General features: G+C 46.4%; 1 protein-coding gene across 2 annotated transcripts in view; it reads right to left on the bottom strand.

Moving 5' to 3' along the window:
- Positions 1–14,376, bottom strand: part of CPN1 (carboxypeptidase N subunit 1) — a 91,127-nt gene that overhangs the window by 29,717 nt on the left and 47,034 nt on the right. For both annotated transcript variants that reach the window (XM_088452157.1, XM_088452158.1), the window contains exon 5: positions 9,798–9,909. In XM_088452157.1, coding sequence (XP_088308283.1) covers positions 9,798–9,909 — 112 coding nt within the window. The remainder of the gene's footprint in view (positions 1–9,797; positions 9,910–14,376) is intronic.

The raw sequence follows: 14,376 nt of genomic DNA on the forward strand, positions 1-14,376 counted from the left end.
GCAGCTGAATTTCTCTAAAAAGCTCAATAAGGGGTCAATAATATGTGGGACAGGTATGTGGAGATGTAAATGATGTGGGACAGGTATGTGGAGGTGTAAATGATGTGGGACAGGTATGTGGAGGTGTAAGTGATGTGGGACAGGTATGTGGAGATGTAAATGATGTGGGATAGGTATGTGGAGGTGTAAGTGATGTGGGACAGGTATGTGGATGTGTAAATGATGTGGGACAGGTATGTAGAGATGTAAATGATGTGGGACAGGTATGTAGAGATGTAAATGATGTAGGACAGGTATGTAGAGATGTAAATGATGTGGGACAGGTATGTAGAGATGTAAATGATGTGGGACAGGTATGTAGAGATGTAAATGATGTGGGACAGGTATGTGGAGGTGTAAGTGATGTGGGACAGGTATGTAGAGATGTAAATGATGTGGGACAGGTATGTAGAGATGTAAATGATGTGGGACAGGTATGTGGATGTGTAAATGATGTGGGACAGGTATGTAGAGATGTAAATGATGTGGGACAGGTATGTAGAGATGTAAATGATGTGGGACAGGTATGTAGAGATGTAAATGATGTGGGACAGGTATGTAGAGATGTAAATGATGTGGGACAGGTATGTAGAGATGTAAATGATGTAGGACAGGTATGTAGAGATGTAAATGATGTGGGACAGGTATGTAGAGGTGTAAATGATGTGGGACAGGTATGTAGAGGTGTAAATGATGTGGGACAGGTATGTAGTGATGTAAATGATGTGGGACAGGTATGTGGAGGTGTAAATGATGTGGGACAGGTATGTAGAGATGTAAATGATGTGGGACAGGTATGTAGAGATGTAAATGATGTGGGACAGGTATGTAGAGATGTAAATGATGTGGGACAGGTATGTAGAGATGTAAATGATGTGGGACAGGTAGGTGGAGATGTAAATGATGTGGGACAGGTATGTGGAGGTGTAAATGATGTGGGACAGGTAGGTAGAGATGTAAATGATGTAGGACAGGTATGTGGAGGTGTAAGTGATGTGGGACAGGTAGGTAGAGATGTAAATGATGTGGGACAGGTATGTAGAGATGTAAATGATGTGGGACAGGTATGTGGAGATGTAAATGATGTGGGACAGGTATGTAGAGATGTAAATGATGTGGGACAGGTATGTAGAGATGTAAATGATGTAGGACAGGTATGTAGAGGTGTAAATTATGTGGGACAGGTATGTAGAGATGTAAATGATGTGGGACAGGTATGTAGAGGTGTAAATGATGTGGGACAGGTATGTAGAGATGTAAATGATGTGGGACAGGTATGTGGAGGTGTAAATGATGTGGGACAGGTATGTAGAGATGTAAATGATGTGGGACAGGTATGTAGAGATGTAAATGATGTGGGACAGGTAGGTGGAGGTGTAAATGATGTGGGACAGGTAGGTGGAGGTGTAAATGATGAGGGACAGGTATGTGGAGGTGTAAATGATGTGGGACAGGTAGGTGGAGATGTAAATGATGTGGGACAGGTATGTAGAGATGTAAATGATGTGGGACAGGTAGGTGGAGGTGTAAATGATGTGGGACAGGTATGTGGAGGTGTAAGTGATGTAGGACAGGTAGGTGGAGGTGTAAATGATGTAGGACAGGTATGTGGAGGTGTAAGTGATGTGGGACAGGTAGGTGGAGATGTAAATGATGTGGGACAGGTATGTGGAGGTGTAAATGATGTGGGACAGGTATGTAGAGATGTAAATGATGTGGGACAGGTATGTGGAGGTGTAAGTGATGTGGGACAGGCATGTAGAGATGTAAATGATGTGGGACAGGTATGTAGAAATGTAAATGATGTGGGACAGGTATGTGGAGGTGTAAATGATGTGGGACAGGTATGTAGAGATGTAAATGATGTGGGACAGGTATGTAGAGATGTAAATGATGTGGGACAGGTATGTGGATGTGTAAATGATGTGGGATAGGTATGTAGAGATGTAAATGATGTGGGACAGGTATGTAGAGATGTAAATGATGTAGGACAGGTATGTAGAGATGTAAATGATGTGGGACAGGTATGTAGAGATGTAAATGATGTGGGACAGGTATGTAGAGGTGTAAATGATGTGGGACAGGTATGTGGAGATGTAAATGATGTAGGACAGGTATGTGGAGGTGTAAATGATGTGGGACAGGTATGTAGAGATGTAAATGATGTGGGACAGGTATGTAGAGATGTAAATGATGTGGGACAGGTAGGTGGAGGTGTAAATGATGTGGGACAGGTATGTGGAGGTGTAAATGATGAGGGACAGGTATGTGGAGGTGTAAATGATGTGGGACAGGTATGTAGAGATGCAAATGATGTGGGACAGGTAGGTGGAGGTGTAAATGATGTGGGACAGGTATGTGGAGGTGTAAATGATGTAGGACAGGTATGTGGAGGTGTAAATAATGTAGGACAGGTATGTGGAGGTGTAAATGATGTAGGACAGGTATGTGGAGGTGTAAATGATGTGGGACAGGTATGTAGAGATGTAAATGATGTGGGACAGGTATGTAGAGATGTAAATGATGTGGGACAGGTATGTAGAGGTGTAAATGATGTGGGACAGGTATGTAGAGATGTAAATGATGTGGGACAGGTATGTGGAGGTGTAAATGATGTGGGACAGGTATGTAGAGATGTAAATGATGTGGGACAGGTATGTAGAGATGTAAATGATGTGGGACAGGTAGGTGGAGGTGTAAATGATGTGGGACAGGTATGTGGAGGTGTAAATGATGTAGGACAGGTATGTGGAGGTGTAAATGATGTAGGACAGGTATGTGGAGGTGTAAATGATGTAGGACAGGTATGTGGAGGTGTAAGTGATGTAGGACAGGTATGTGGAGGTGTAAATGATGTGGGACAGGTATGTAGAGATGTAAATGATGTGGGACAGGTATGTGGAGGTGTAAATGATGTGGGACAGGTATGTGGAGGTGTAAATGATGTGGGACAGGTATGTAGAGATGTAAATGATGTGGGACAGGTATGTAGAGATGTAAATGATGTGGGAAGGTATGTAGAGATGTAAATGATGTGGGACAGGTAGGTGGAGGTGTAAATGATGTGGGACAGGTATGTGGAGGTGTAAATGATGTAGGACAGGTATGTAGAGATGTAAATGATGTGGGACAGGTATGTAGAGATGTAAATGATGTGGGACAGGTATGTAGAGATGTAAATGATGTGGGACAGGTATGTAGAGATGTAAATGATGTGGGACAGGTATGTGGATGTGTAAATGATGTGGGATAGGTATGTGGAGGTGTAAATGATGTGGGACAGGTATGTGGAGGTGTAAATGATGTGGGACAGGTATGTAGAGGTGTAAATGATGTGGGATAGGTATGTGGAGGTGTAAATGATGTGGGATAGGTATGTGGAGGTGTAAATGATGTGGGACAGGTATGTGGAGGTGTAAATGATGTGGGACAGATATATGGAGGGGTAAATTATGTGGGACAGGTATGTGGAGGTGTAAATAGAGCTGGATTAAGGCTTTGGGGTGCCCAGGGCTCCTTGAAGAAGGCTTAAGGCCGAAACGCGTTGGAGGCAACACACCCCTGCGCAGGACTACTGCACTACCCCACCTTGTACCCCATCATCAACTCCACGGCAAGGTGGCACAGAATTATGAACGCGGACCGCCGCATCATCCCCTATCACAAAGCAGTGACGAGCGCCCGTCCGGCACACCCTGCGGGCTCGCAGGGTGCCAGTGACCACCGGACCGATACCGGAGTACCCCACATCTGTACAAGGACTAGAGACTGCAACCTACCGGTAGGTAACTACAACATCAGTGCGGGACGCCGCCACTGCCACTTCACGGGACTGTCTCATAGACATCATCACTATCCTGGTCCTCTAAGACTGTGACCATAGGTCCAGCAGAGGGGACGTGCAGAAGTAAGGGCCGCACGGAAAGGAGCCCCATAAAAGGGCCCACCAACTCCCTGACCAGGAAATCACTAAACCCGCCACTCAACCCCAATCTCATTCACGATACCGCCTGGGGAGCACTGTGACTCACCAATAAACAGGTTGGATTCGATCTCAAGTGTCTGGCTTTTCATTACACACCAACAACACCTACACAGTAGACAAACACCAATACACGCCATCTATTGTTACTACATAACCACCCATATTCCGCTTTCCCACCTAACCTCCCCTGTCACCTCCCCCCCCCTTTTTCCCCCCCCCCACCCCGTTCCTCTCACCCCACCATCATATATACATACATTTCTCCCACAAACCCCCCCCCCTTTTTTCCTCCCCTCGCAGCATGTATCCACATACAGGAGCGCACGTGTAAACCCCCCTCGTCCAACATGTCCTCAGACCAGAGAGAAAAAAATCATAATATTTATAGTAGGAAAACTGCAGCTGAATTTATCTAAGAAGCTCAATAAGGGGTCAATAATATTTGGGACAGGTATGTAGAGGTGTAAATGATGTGGGACATGTATGTGGAGGTGTAAATGATGTAGGACAGGTATGTGGAGGTGTAAGTGATGTAGGACAGGTATGTGGAGGTGTAAATGATGTAGGACAGGTATGTAGAGATGTAAATGATGTGGGACAGGTATGTAGAGATGTAAATGATGTGGGACAGGTATGTAGAGATGTAAATGATGTGGGACAGGTATGTGGATGTGTAAATAATGTGGGACAGGTATGTAGAGATGTAAATGATGTGGGATAGGTATGTGGAGGTGTAAATGATGTGGGACAGGTATGTGGAGGTGTAAATGATGTGGGACAGGTATGTAGAGATGTAAATGATGTGGGACAGGTATGTGGAGGTGTAAATGATGTGGGATAGGTATGTGGAGGTGTAAATGATGTGGGACAGGTATGTGGAGGTGTAAATAATGTGGGACAGGTATGTAGAGATGTAAATGATGTGGGATAGGTATGTGGAGGTGTAAATGATGTGGGACAGGTATGTAGAGATGTAAATGATGTGGGATAGGTATGTGGAGGTGTAAATGATGTGGGATAGGTATGTGGAGGTGTAAATGATGTGGGACAGGTATGTGGAGGTGTAAATGATGTGGGACAGATATATGGAGGGGTAAATTATGTGGGACAGGTATGTGGAGGTGTAAATAGAGCTGGATTAAGGCTTTGGGGTGCCCAGGGCACTTAAGACAGTAGGACCCTAAAGCCTAAAATTAAAATCATAGCGTCAATCACTAGAGAGACAATTACAATCAGGTGGTAAAATATCAAAGATTCTTTCTAAGAAGCAATATTTATTTTAAATGTATTTCACAAAGATAGTATACAATATTTTTTAATCAAAGTTTTTTTAAATAACGTTTTGATAGATAATATATACAATATTATATATATAATATATATATATATATATATATATATATATACAAACATCTATCTATACACATATACACATATTTCCAACCCTCATCTTCCCTGCAGCCTGTGCGCCAACCAGTCACTGAGATCCGCAGTGTTAAGGCTTGGGCAGGACCATAGGGAATCAGTCCTGCAACAGCCTTGAGGGATGGTATACCTTGGCTGGATGCGGCCATGCAGCAGCCTTGCGGGCTGGGTGTGACGTGACTAGTCGTGACCTGACGGCCAAGGGTGTGATGCAGCCTTCGGCTGTGGAGGCAGCCTTGAGGGCTTGATGCAGCCTTTGGACTGTGGAGGCAGCCTTGAGGGTTGGTAAGTTTCTGGTGTAAAATGCCCAATGGTGAAGAGGTGCGACCAGTGTTGCCGGGTTGACACTGGTGGTGATGCGCTGGATTGTGCACTTTAGACTCTGAGAAGAGACGAATGTCGCCGGGTTGACACTGGCGGTGGTGCGCCGGATTTCGCACTTTGGACACTGAGGGGCAACCAATGCGGCCGGGTTGACACTGGCGACGGTGCGCCGGATTGCGCACTTTGGACGCTAAGGTGCTACAAATGTTGCTGGTTTGACACTGGCGATGGTGTGCCGGACTGCGCACTTTGGACGCTGAGGTTCGGCCAATGTCGCCGGGTTGACACTAGCCGCCGGACGCTGGCATGCGCTCCAGGAAGAGAATGCATGTCGTGCCGCCTAGATGACAAGCAGCACTAGCAGACAGCGTGCGAGCCGGGCTGCCTGGATGGGACAAACGGCAGCGGGTAAACACAGCTGAACAGGATACTGGAACTCGACTGACGAACAGGAGACTGGGCGCAACTGGAAACATGAGAAGCGCTATAACCGGCAAGGTGGCAAAAGTCCAGATGATACAAATAGGTGAGGGAGCCAATCAGCAGCATCTGAGACCACACGTCACTCGCTGCGCCTAGTAACAAATGGAGCAGAATCCGGTGCATTTCCAGTGAGAGGAAGTCCAGAGCCGGAAGGAGGCAAGACGCTGCCATGGCTTGTGACACACAGGCTGCAACTTTGCATCTCATTGGCATGAAACATGCCATCAACATGCCTGAGGAGTAACTGCCCCTTTACCACATGGGCAAGACTTTCTCTGGACCCTAGTTTTCATTGAAACCTGCAGTATCTCCAGTAGTTACCACGGCTCTACGGTGCCGGCGTCTGTGTAAGTGGCTGCAAGTAAACTAGAGGCTGCTGCCCGCGCTGTAGATCAGATCGGTAATAAGGATCCGATCTGCTGCAGGTGGCGGGGGGCCCTCTCAGCGAAGGGAACCCGGCGGTACTTCCTCCCCAGTGCTACCCCCCTTAATTTGGCCCTGGGTGTCAATGATGCGGGACAGGCTGTTGAGGCCATTAATAAAAAATTAAAAAATCTGCCATTTGACACCTTTTAAAAAAAAGCTATTACTTTCCTTATAGCCAGTAACAGTCTTCTATAGGGTGCTGCTATCTCAGTTGTCACTTGTTTGGGGCCTAGGATGGTTTCCCCACTTTCTCATGCACTTTGTCCATTTGCTTATGCCCATTTTGCGGCTCTCTGCCCCGGTATGCACACATGGTGACTCGGGTACCAGTCTTAAATAAATATAAAAAGTTGGAATGAATGGGTTAATTCTTCCTACATTACGAACGTGCAATGCAGTCACCACCAACCGACATTACCATAACTAATTATTAGCATATAAACATGCGCTCCATGGCGCTAGCACAGACGGTCTATTAATAAAACAAAGTTGTCCTGAAGTCTTTCTTGCTGAATAATTAATATACGGGCTGGAATGCTGTGTATTATAAGCACAGCACAAGTATGTAAAGTGTCTGTAATAATTTATACTTCTAGAAATAATCTCATGAACTATTTTAGGCATTTGCTTAATTTAACCTTCAATGACCTCAAACAGCCAAGTTTTTATGTATTTTGACGATTACTTACAGGAAACTATGAGTATTCCAAAGTTGTTTAAAGAATGCAATAGACTCGCGGTACATTAAAACAGCTGTTGCGTTTCCTTTGTATTTTTACTTTATTGGCACTTACATGCAAAACTAAACCAAATCCGCCCCCCCCCCTCCCCTCCCACTCCGGCCCATCAATACATGGTCTGCACCTAAAATTAGAAAAGCTACAATGGAACTCTGCTGGTCCATATGGTACAATTTTTGTAACTATGGCGGTAAATCGATTGTTGCTGATTGAGATCAGGAGTTGCGGGAGGGGTAACTTTCCATGGCCTGGTTGAAATGTCAAAATTTCTGAAAACAATATGCCGTAGGAGTAACTGCCCCTTTGCTACATGGGCAAGACTTTCTCTGGTCCCTTTTCACTGAAACCTGCAGTGTCTCCGGTAGTTACCACTGGTGGGGTTACTACTCCTTCCACTATATGACTCTCAGTCTGTTGCTTCCTGATACCTTCATTCCCCTTCTCAGATCATGTCACTGCCCCTGTCACCTGCAACCCTGTCCTCAGTAACACATCTCTCATCTCCTGATATACTCTGCGCTGCTGGGGATTCTGCTCCTTCCACAATATAACTCTGAGTCTGTGGCATCCTGCTGCCTCCCCATCTCGCATCAAGTCACTGCCCCTGTCACATGCAGCCCCAGGGCCGGACCGGCCATCTGGCAGTTCTGGCAAATGCCAGAAGGGTCGATAGCCTGATGGGCCGGTCTTGTGTTAAACTCTGGCCGAGCAACTCCACCTCCTGGCGCTCTGCTTGGCTGGGATACTGAAAGAGGAGGGCGTGCCACGAGGCCTGGCCACCGTGACTCGCAGCACGCCCCCTTGAGACGTAAACCATGCCCATTTTGTGGCGAGACCACACCCCTTTTGCGAGCGGCGCATGCACAGGGGGGCAGCCAGGACTGATCTGGAGCCCCAGTCCATCCCTATGTAGCCCTGTTCTTCTCAGACACACATAACTCATTTCCTGATATACTCTGCGCTGCTGGGAGACCCAGCTCCTTCCACAATATAACTCTGAGTTTGTGGCATCCTGTTACCTCCATTCTCCTCCTCACGCATCACACTGCCCCTGTCACATGCTGCACTGTTCACACAAATGATCGGGTCACTGTCTCCCACAAAACTTTACATCATTAGGCAATTGGCATCATACTTGCCCCGCCCCCTCCCTATGGACCGGCGATTCCTGGTATTATCTCCACATCCTGCCTACTTCACTAGAAAGTGGGTGGCATGCTGGAGATCCACCCACTCTCCTGGGGGCAGGGGTGACTAGACTACCCTAAAAATCAGGAGTCTCTTGCACCTTCCAGAAGAATAGGTAAGAATATATCAATGTGCAAATTCCACGATCCAGATGCACCTAATAGAAGACTGCTGGCATCTAAATATAGTGGATATTTTCTTGTCATACCAATGGATGCACCATATTCCTTGGCTCTACAATTGATCCTGCTGCTGATTCCTATATTTGACTAATTGGCGCTTGAAAACAACATTATTTTGTCCACCCCTGCCACAGGTCAGATACAGGGTCGGATTAAGCCTTCAGGGAGCCTGGGGCACTTATGACAGGGGATCCTGCCCCCACTCCTACGGACCTCCCCCTTGTCAACAATGCTGCAACTTGTCATCAGGCCTGCCTACTTAAACAAATTATAGAGGAAGCGTGTGCTACGGAGAAGCAGTTGGTGGCATGGAGAGGCAGTTGGTGACAGGGGGTAGCAGTGGATGGCAGGGGAAGGCAGAGGACGACTAGGGAGAGGCAATGGGTGTTTAACTAATGTGTACCAACCAATCAGATCCTAGCTGTCACATGACAGTTAAGAGCTGATTGGTTTGTACTTTATCTCCATCCCCGTTATCTCGCTCCAAGGCTTAGTGCATAGACCCCTCAGAGAGGCCATCTCGCTGGCAGCTGGCTCCTCCGAGTCTGACTGCGGTCCACTGCTGGTGCTGACTGCCTGTTTGTCAGCTTCTGCTGTGTGCTGACTCCTGAGCCTGCTGCTGGGCGTGGGCAGTATAGGAGAGGCTACACACTGATTCGAGGAGTCTGACCGCGGTCCATTGCTGGTGTTGACAGCCTGTTTGAACCTGCTGTTGGGCGTGGGTGGTAGAGGAGAGGCTAAACACTGGGTTGGGGGCAGAACTGCCTGATGACTTCTCAGATCTCTCAGCCAGTGATTCGAGGAGTCTGAAGTAACAGACAGTTCAAGTGATTTCTGACTCCTCGGATCACTGACTGAGACTTGAGATCTGAGGAGTCATCAGCCTGACCACACACTCTCCTCCAGCACTGCCGGGCCTGGCGTACTCCGAGCCCCCCCCCCCCCTTAATCCGGCTCTGGTCAGATATGCATATACTATATGGGGATAAGTACAGTACTTCTCACCTTTAGAGAGCGAATACCAGGAAGCTCCATTAGTTATTCCATTGGCAAAGTAATCTCCACAGTTCCATCCAAAGTGCATCCAACCATGAGCATAAGAGTATGATAATGCCAGCTGCAGAGAGAACAAGAATATATCATCAACTAAAACAGATGTATATAAATGTATGTAAAAGCATGCCAGCAAACCATTCCTACACACAAACATTATCATCTCATACTAATATTTCTTCTTCAAATGAAAACTATCAGAATATAACAGGATTGAGTAGGAATGACTATTACCAGCGGGCGAGGGACAGATAGGACAACCACCACACAAGGTCGGCCACCACACAACATGTGACAAGATAGGATAGCCACCACACAACATGTGAGAAGATAGAACAGCCATCACACAACATGTGTCAAGATAGGATAGCCACCACACAACATGTGCCAAGATAAGACAGCCACCACACAATGTGTGTCAAGATAGGACAGCCACCACACGTGTCCAGAAATGTCTGCCTCCACATAACGTGTTTCAAGAAAGGACAGCCACCATACGTGTCCATAAAGGACAGTTATGATGTTGACATTGTTGAAAAGTCTACTGGCAACACGTCGACATCCTCAAAATACCGGCATGTTTACCACGTCGACATCTTGGAGTGACGACATGTGAAATGCTGACATTCTTAGAATGTCAACATTAGGGTTAGGGTTAGATATTAGGGAGAGGTTAGGATTCGGCTGCTGAGGGGGAGTTAGGATTAGGCACTAGGGGGAGGGCTAGGAGTAGGGATTTGGGTCGGGTTATGGATACTGAAAAGTACTCGCCGGAACATTGGAGCATAAGATGACTCTGTCGGAACTGCTCATCATGTGACTGCTGGACCCAGAAGATGCCAATGAAGACATCACTTCCGTCAGGACCAGGTGAGTCATCGCTAGATCACCAGGGACGGTTTGTTGACATTCTATCATGTCAACATTTCAACAGTGTCCACATGACGAACATCTGCATCATTATCATCACTAAGCACTTACACCTACTCAATGCTAGGTGCAGGAGATGTGACTGAATCCGGCGTTCACAGGGCAATGTCAGTCACCCTCCGGAGTACAGTAGTAGGAGATTGGACTGTTGCGCACTGTAAAAGTGGTATAGAACTATGGGAGAGTTGTATCAAACCCTCTACTTGATAAATGCAACCTCAAAGCTGATTGGTTGCTATGGGCAACTTCTCTTGTCTACTCCACTTCTTAGAAGGTTTAATATATTTCCCCTGTGTCCTGTATAATTGCAAGGTTTTGTACTACTCATCAAGTCTAAAATACATAAATAACCACATCTTAATTCTGTATGGGATGAAGTACTGTATGCTGTTATACTGAACACAGTAACCAGAATATATGCCTCATAGTCGGGCATTCTCTAAATGTTGTGGCCACACACCAGACTCTAAAGGCTAGAAAATACAGACTTTTATTTTAGTTCTACCTCCTTACTCATTTACTGCACAACTGGTCCAGGACCACTGAGTTCATACTGAGCTTCTGGTTGCAGAGCACAAGGCACAATGAAAGAACTGACCACACCACAAGCTTTTTTATAGGCAAGATGGATGAATGTGAGACCAAATATTTCCTGGAGAGGTAGTCAGTCATGTTTCCTTTCTTTCTACAATATAGGGGGCGCTCTGCACAGTTTGTATATGGCTAAAGTTAATGTGCTACACAAATTTCACAATTGTAAGTAAGTCTCACAGTGTATTCTGATGACTCACATTAATGGGGTGAGGAAGTGTTCTGTAACAAATCTCCACAATGGCCTGATGTCTGCTCTATGCCACTCTATTGTGCCCACTGCCTCTGCTGTCGGCCTGTTACGTGGCTCCATGGCCGTCTCTATACATAACTGCTTGAGTTTCCATTCCATCTCCACTCCTCCAAATTCACACTTCAAAGAAATTCACAATTTCCTGTCTGTCTAAAACCTCTCTTGTATTTAAATAAACTGCTTTCCTGCACTATGTCAGTGCCCTCTTCTGTACTGTGCCCTCTGCTAAGTCTCTCCCCTAACATGTAAAGGTTATGGTTTATAACCCTTTCCTGACCAGATTAGTTTAATAGCCCATAGAGCATTTCAGTACCTCCTTGTCACTCCTTCCTAATAGCAGCCCTCAGTCCTGCTTATTGGTTGTGTTTTCATATTTAATTTAATTAGTTACCATCTGTTTATCCAAGGTATTAGTTTAAGAGCATTTTAATTGCCCCCCCCCCCCCCGTTATGCTGGATACACACTGGCCGTTCAACTGAATGGCCAATATATTGTGTGTGCTTCGGCCACCGTGTACAGACAATGTCTGTGAATGACGTCGTTCACAGGCATATACAGCACAGCCAATGCCCACTATCTCTGCAGATATATTGGTGCATTGTGCTGTGTGTTCCTATGCGAGCACCGTTGTAATTCATCATTGCTCCAGTGCGGAGACAGCTGATCTGAAAATCAGCTGTCTCCATGAGTTTCTTCACTGCTCTTTTCGGTCACCCATGCGCACAAAAGCCCAGGCGTCCGGCGGAAGGAGCCGGACAGGGGCAGAGGGATGTCACAACCCTGGACACCTTCCCATAGGGAAAGAGCGGGTAGCAGGAGCACTCGCCATTTCTATTCAAGAAATAAAGGGGGAGATGTACCAAGCCGAGGTGAGAGATAGCGTACCAACCAATCAGCTTTTTACATTTTACAGGCTGTGCTAGAAAAATGACAGCTTTTCAGAATAGATAGTTATAGGGAGGAGGAATGATGAATTCCTCTGGTAATTAAGTAGAACTCCATGCGAGTTCTAAACCTAATTACCTCCCTCGATATTTTAGGTATGATGAATAGGCCCCCTTATCACAGACATCAATTTTCACTCTGTCTCCTAACACTGCTTAGTAAATAGACCCCTTAGGGTGGGATGTACTGAGCACCGCATCCAGGATGCGGTACATCCAGCCTCTTATCGGGTACATACCGACATTAATTACGCCGGTATGTACTTAGAAATGCGATTAAAAATTGCAAAGGACAGCTCTCCCGATAAGAGGTGTTCTTCTGCGATACCTAGATGCTAGAGGGACTTCCGGGTTTGTTACCCAGAAGTCCCTCGCACATCGCTGTGGGGGACACTGGGAGGGATCCGATTGGATGGCTGCGTATGAATGTGCAAGGACTGTACACTCAGTAAAAACGTATGCCAGCATCTGTGGAGTCCACCGCTTACACTGAGAAGCTCGCGACAATCCCATAACACCCCCATGAGATGGACCATTTTGAGCACATTAATAGCCACCTCCCAGGAACACCCAGCACTTTTCCAAAACACACTGCAGGATGCTGTACATGTTTTTAGGGATTTTCAGGTCGGTCCATAATAAGTGTGCAAAGAGGCTTTGGAACTCCCCCCTGAGCTCTGTCTAATGTCTGTGGGGTCAATCCTATTAGGTGCGAATTGCAAGTTGCTATTTTCACTTCGAATTCGCATAGCGAATTAATTTTGCAATCCAATTAGCAACTCGCACTGAGCCAGTCAGACTGAATTCGCAACTTTCCACTCGCACCTCCTGGAGGGTGAGAGATGGGCCGGACCGGCACACTCAAAGGCCTGGCCAAGTATCTCTGTTCGGCCAGCATGCAGAGAGACAGGACATGAAACAAGACCAAATTACAGCCCCAGTCCGTCTCTCACGCTCCGGCCCTTAAAAAATACTTTCTTACCTCTCCGGTGCCTGTCCAGGCTAGCGCTGAGATCTGCTCGCAGTACACATCACTCCCGGCTCGTACTGAGGCCTGTCTGTGCTGCTCCTGCCCCTTCCGCAGCTTCTTGCTCCCAGCATGATGGTACACAAGCTGCACACCAGAGTTCCCTCTTAAACCACAGTATGGGCGCAGCCATGTTGGACTCTATCACCTGACGCTCTTCCTCCACTCAGAGCACTGCTCCCAGACCAGCTGATAACAGCATCCAATCTCACGGGATCCTCCCCTATAATTCCATTTCGTGACTGGCCTCTGTTGACAGTACAAAGTAGCTTCTTGCTGAAGTTACAGCTCTGTGCTGAGCTCCCAGGTACTCTGTATCTGAACGGTCCCAGTCCATTATATCAAATTCATCAACATTGGACTCATATTAATTAAGTTTTTCAATTCATCAACATCGGTCCCAACTGATCAAGTTCATTAATTCATCAACATCGGACTCAAACCGAGGGGAGTGGAGGTTTAGGGTACTTACCTCACGTTGTCGAGATTTCCATCTGTCGGGCTCACAGTGTCGGGATTTGAACGGGAGGCTAAACAGCCTCCGGCATTACAATACCATTCCAAGCAAACAATCAGTTTCTATCATTTATCAAGAACATTCTATAAAATGATAGCTAGAAGATGATTGGTAACTATGGGAACTTCTCCACCTGTCCTCTAGAAGGTACTGTATGTTACATTTAGTCCAAAGTATATTAGACCACAGACCTTTGCTGGGTGTCTGCTGCAAATATACTGTAACGTTTATGCAATACAACAAGATGAACAAGAAAGTACAGATGAGT

This window comes from Taudactylus pleione, unplaced genomic scaffold, assembly GCF_031769625.1.
Source record: "Taudactylus pleione unplaced genomic scaffold, aTauple2 ptg000034l, whole genome shotgun sequence".
In the NCBI taxonomy this organism is placed as follows: domain Eukaryota; kingdom Metazoa; phylum Chordata; class Amphibia; order Anura; family Myobatrachidae; genus Taudactylus; species Taudactylus pleione.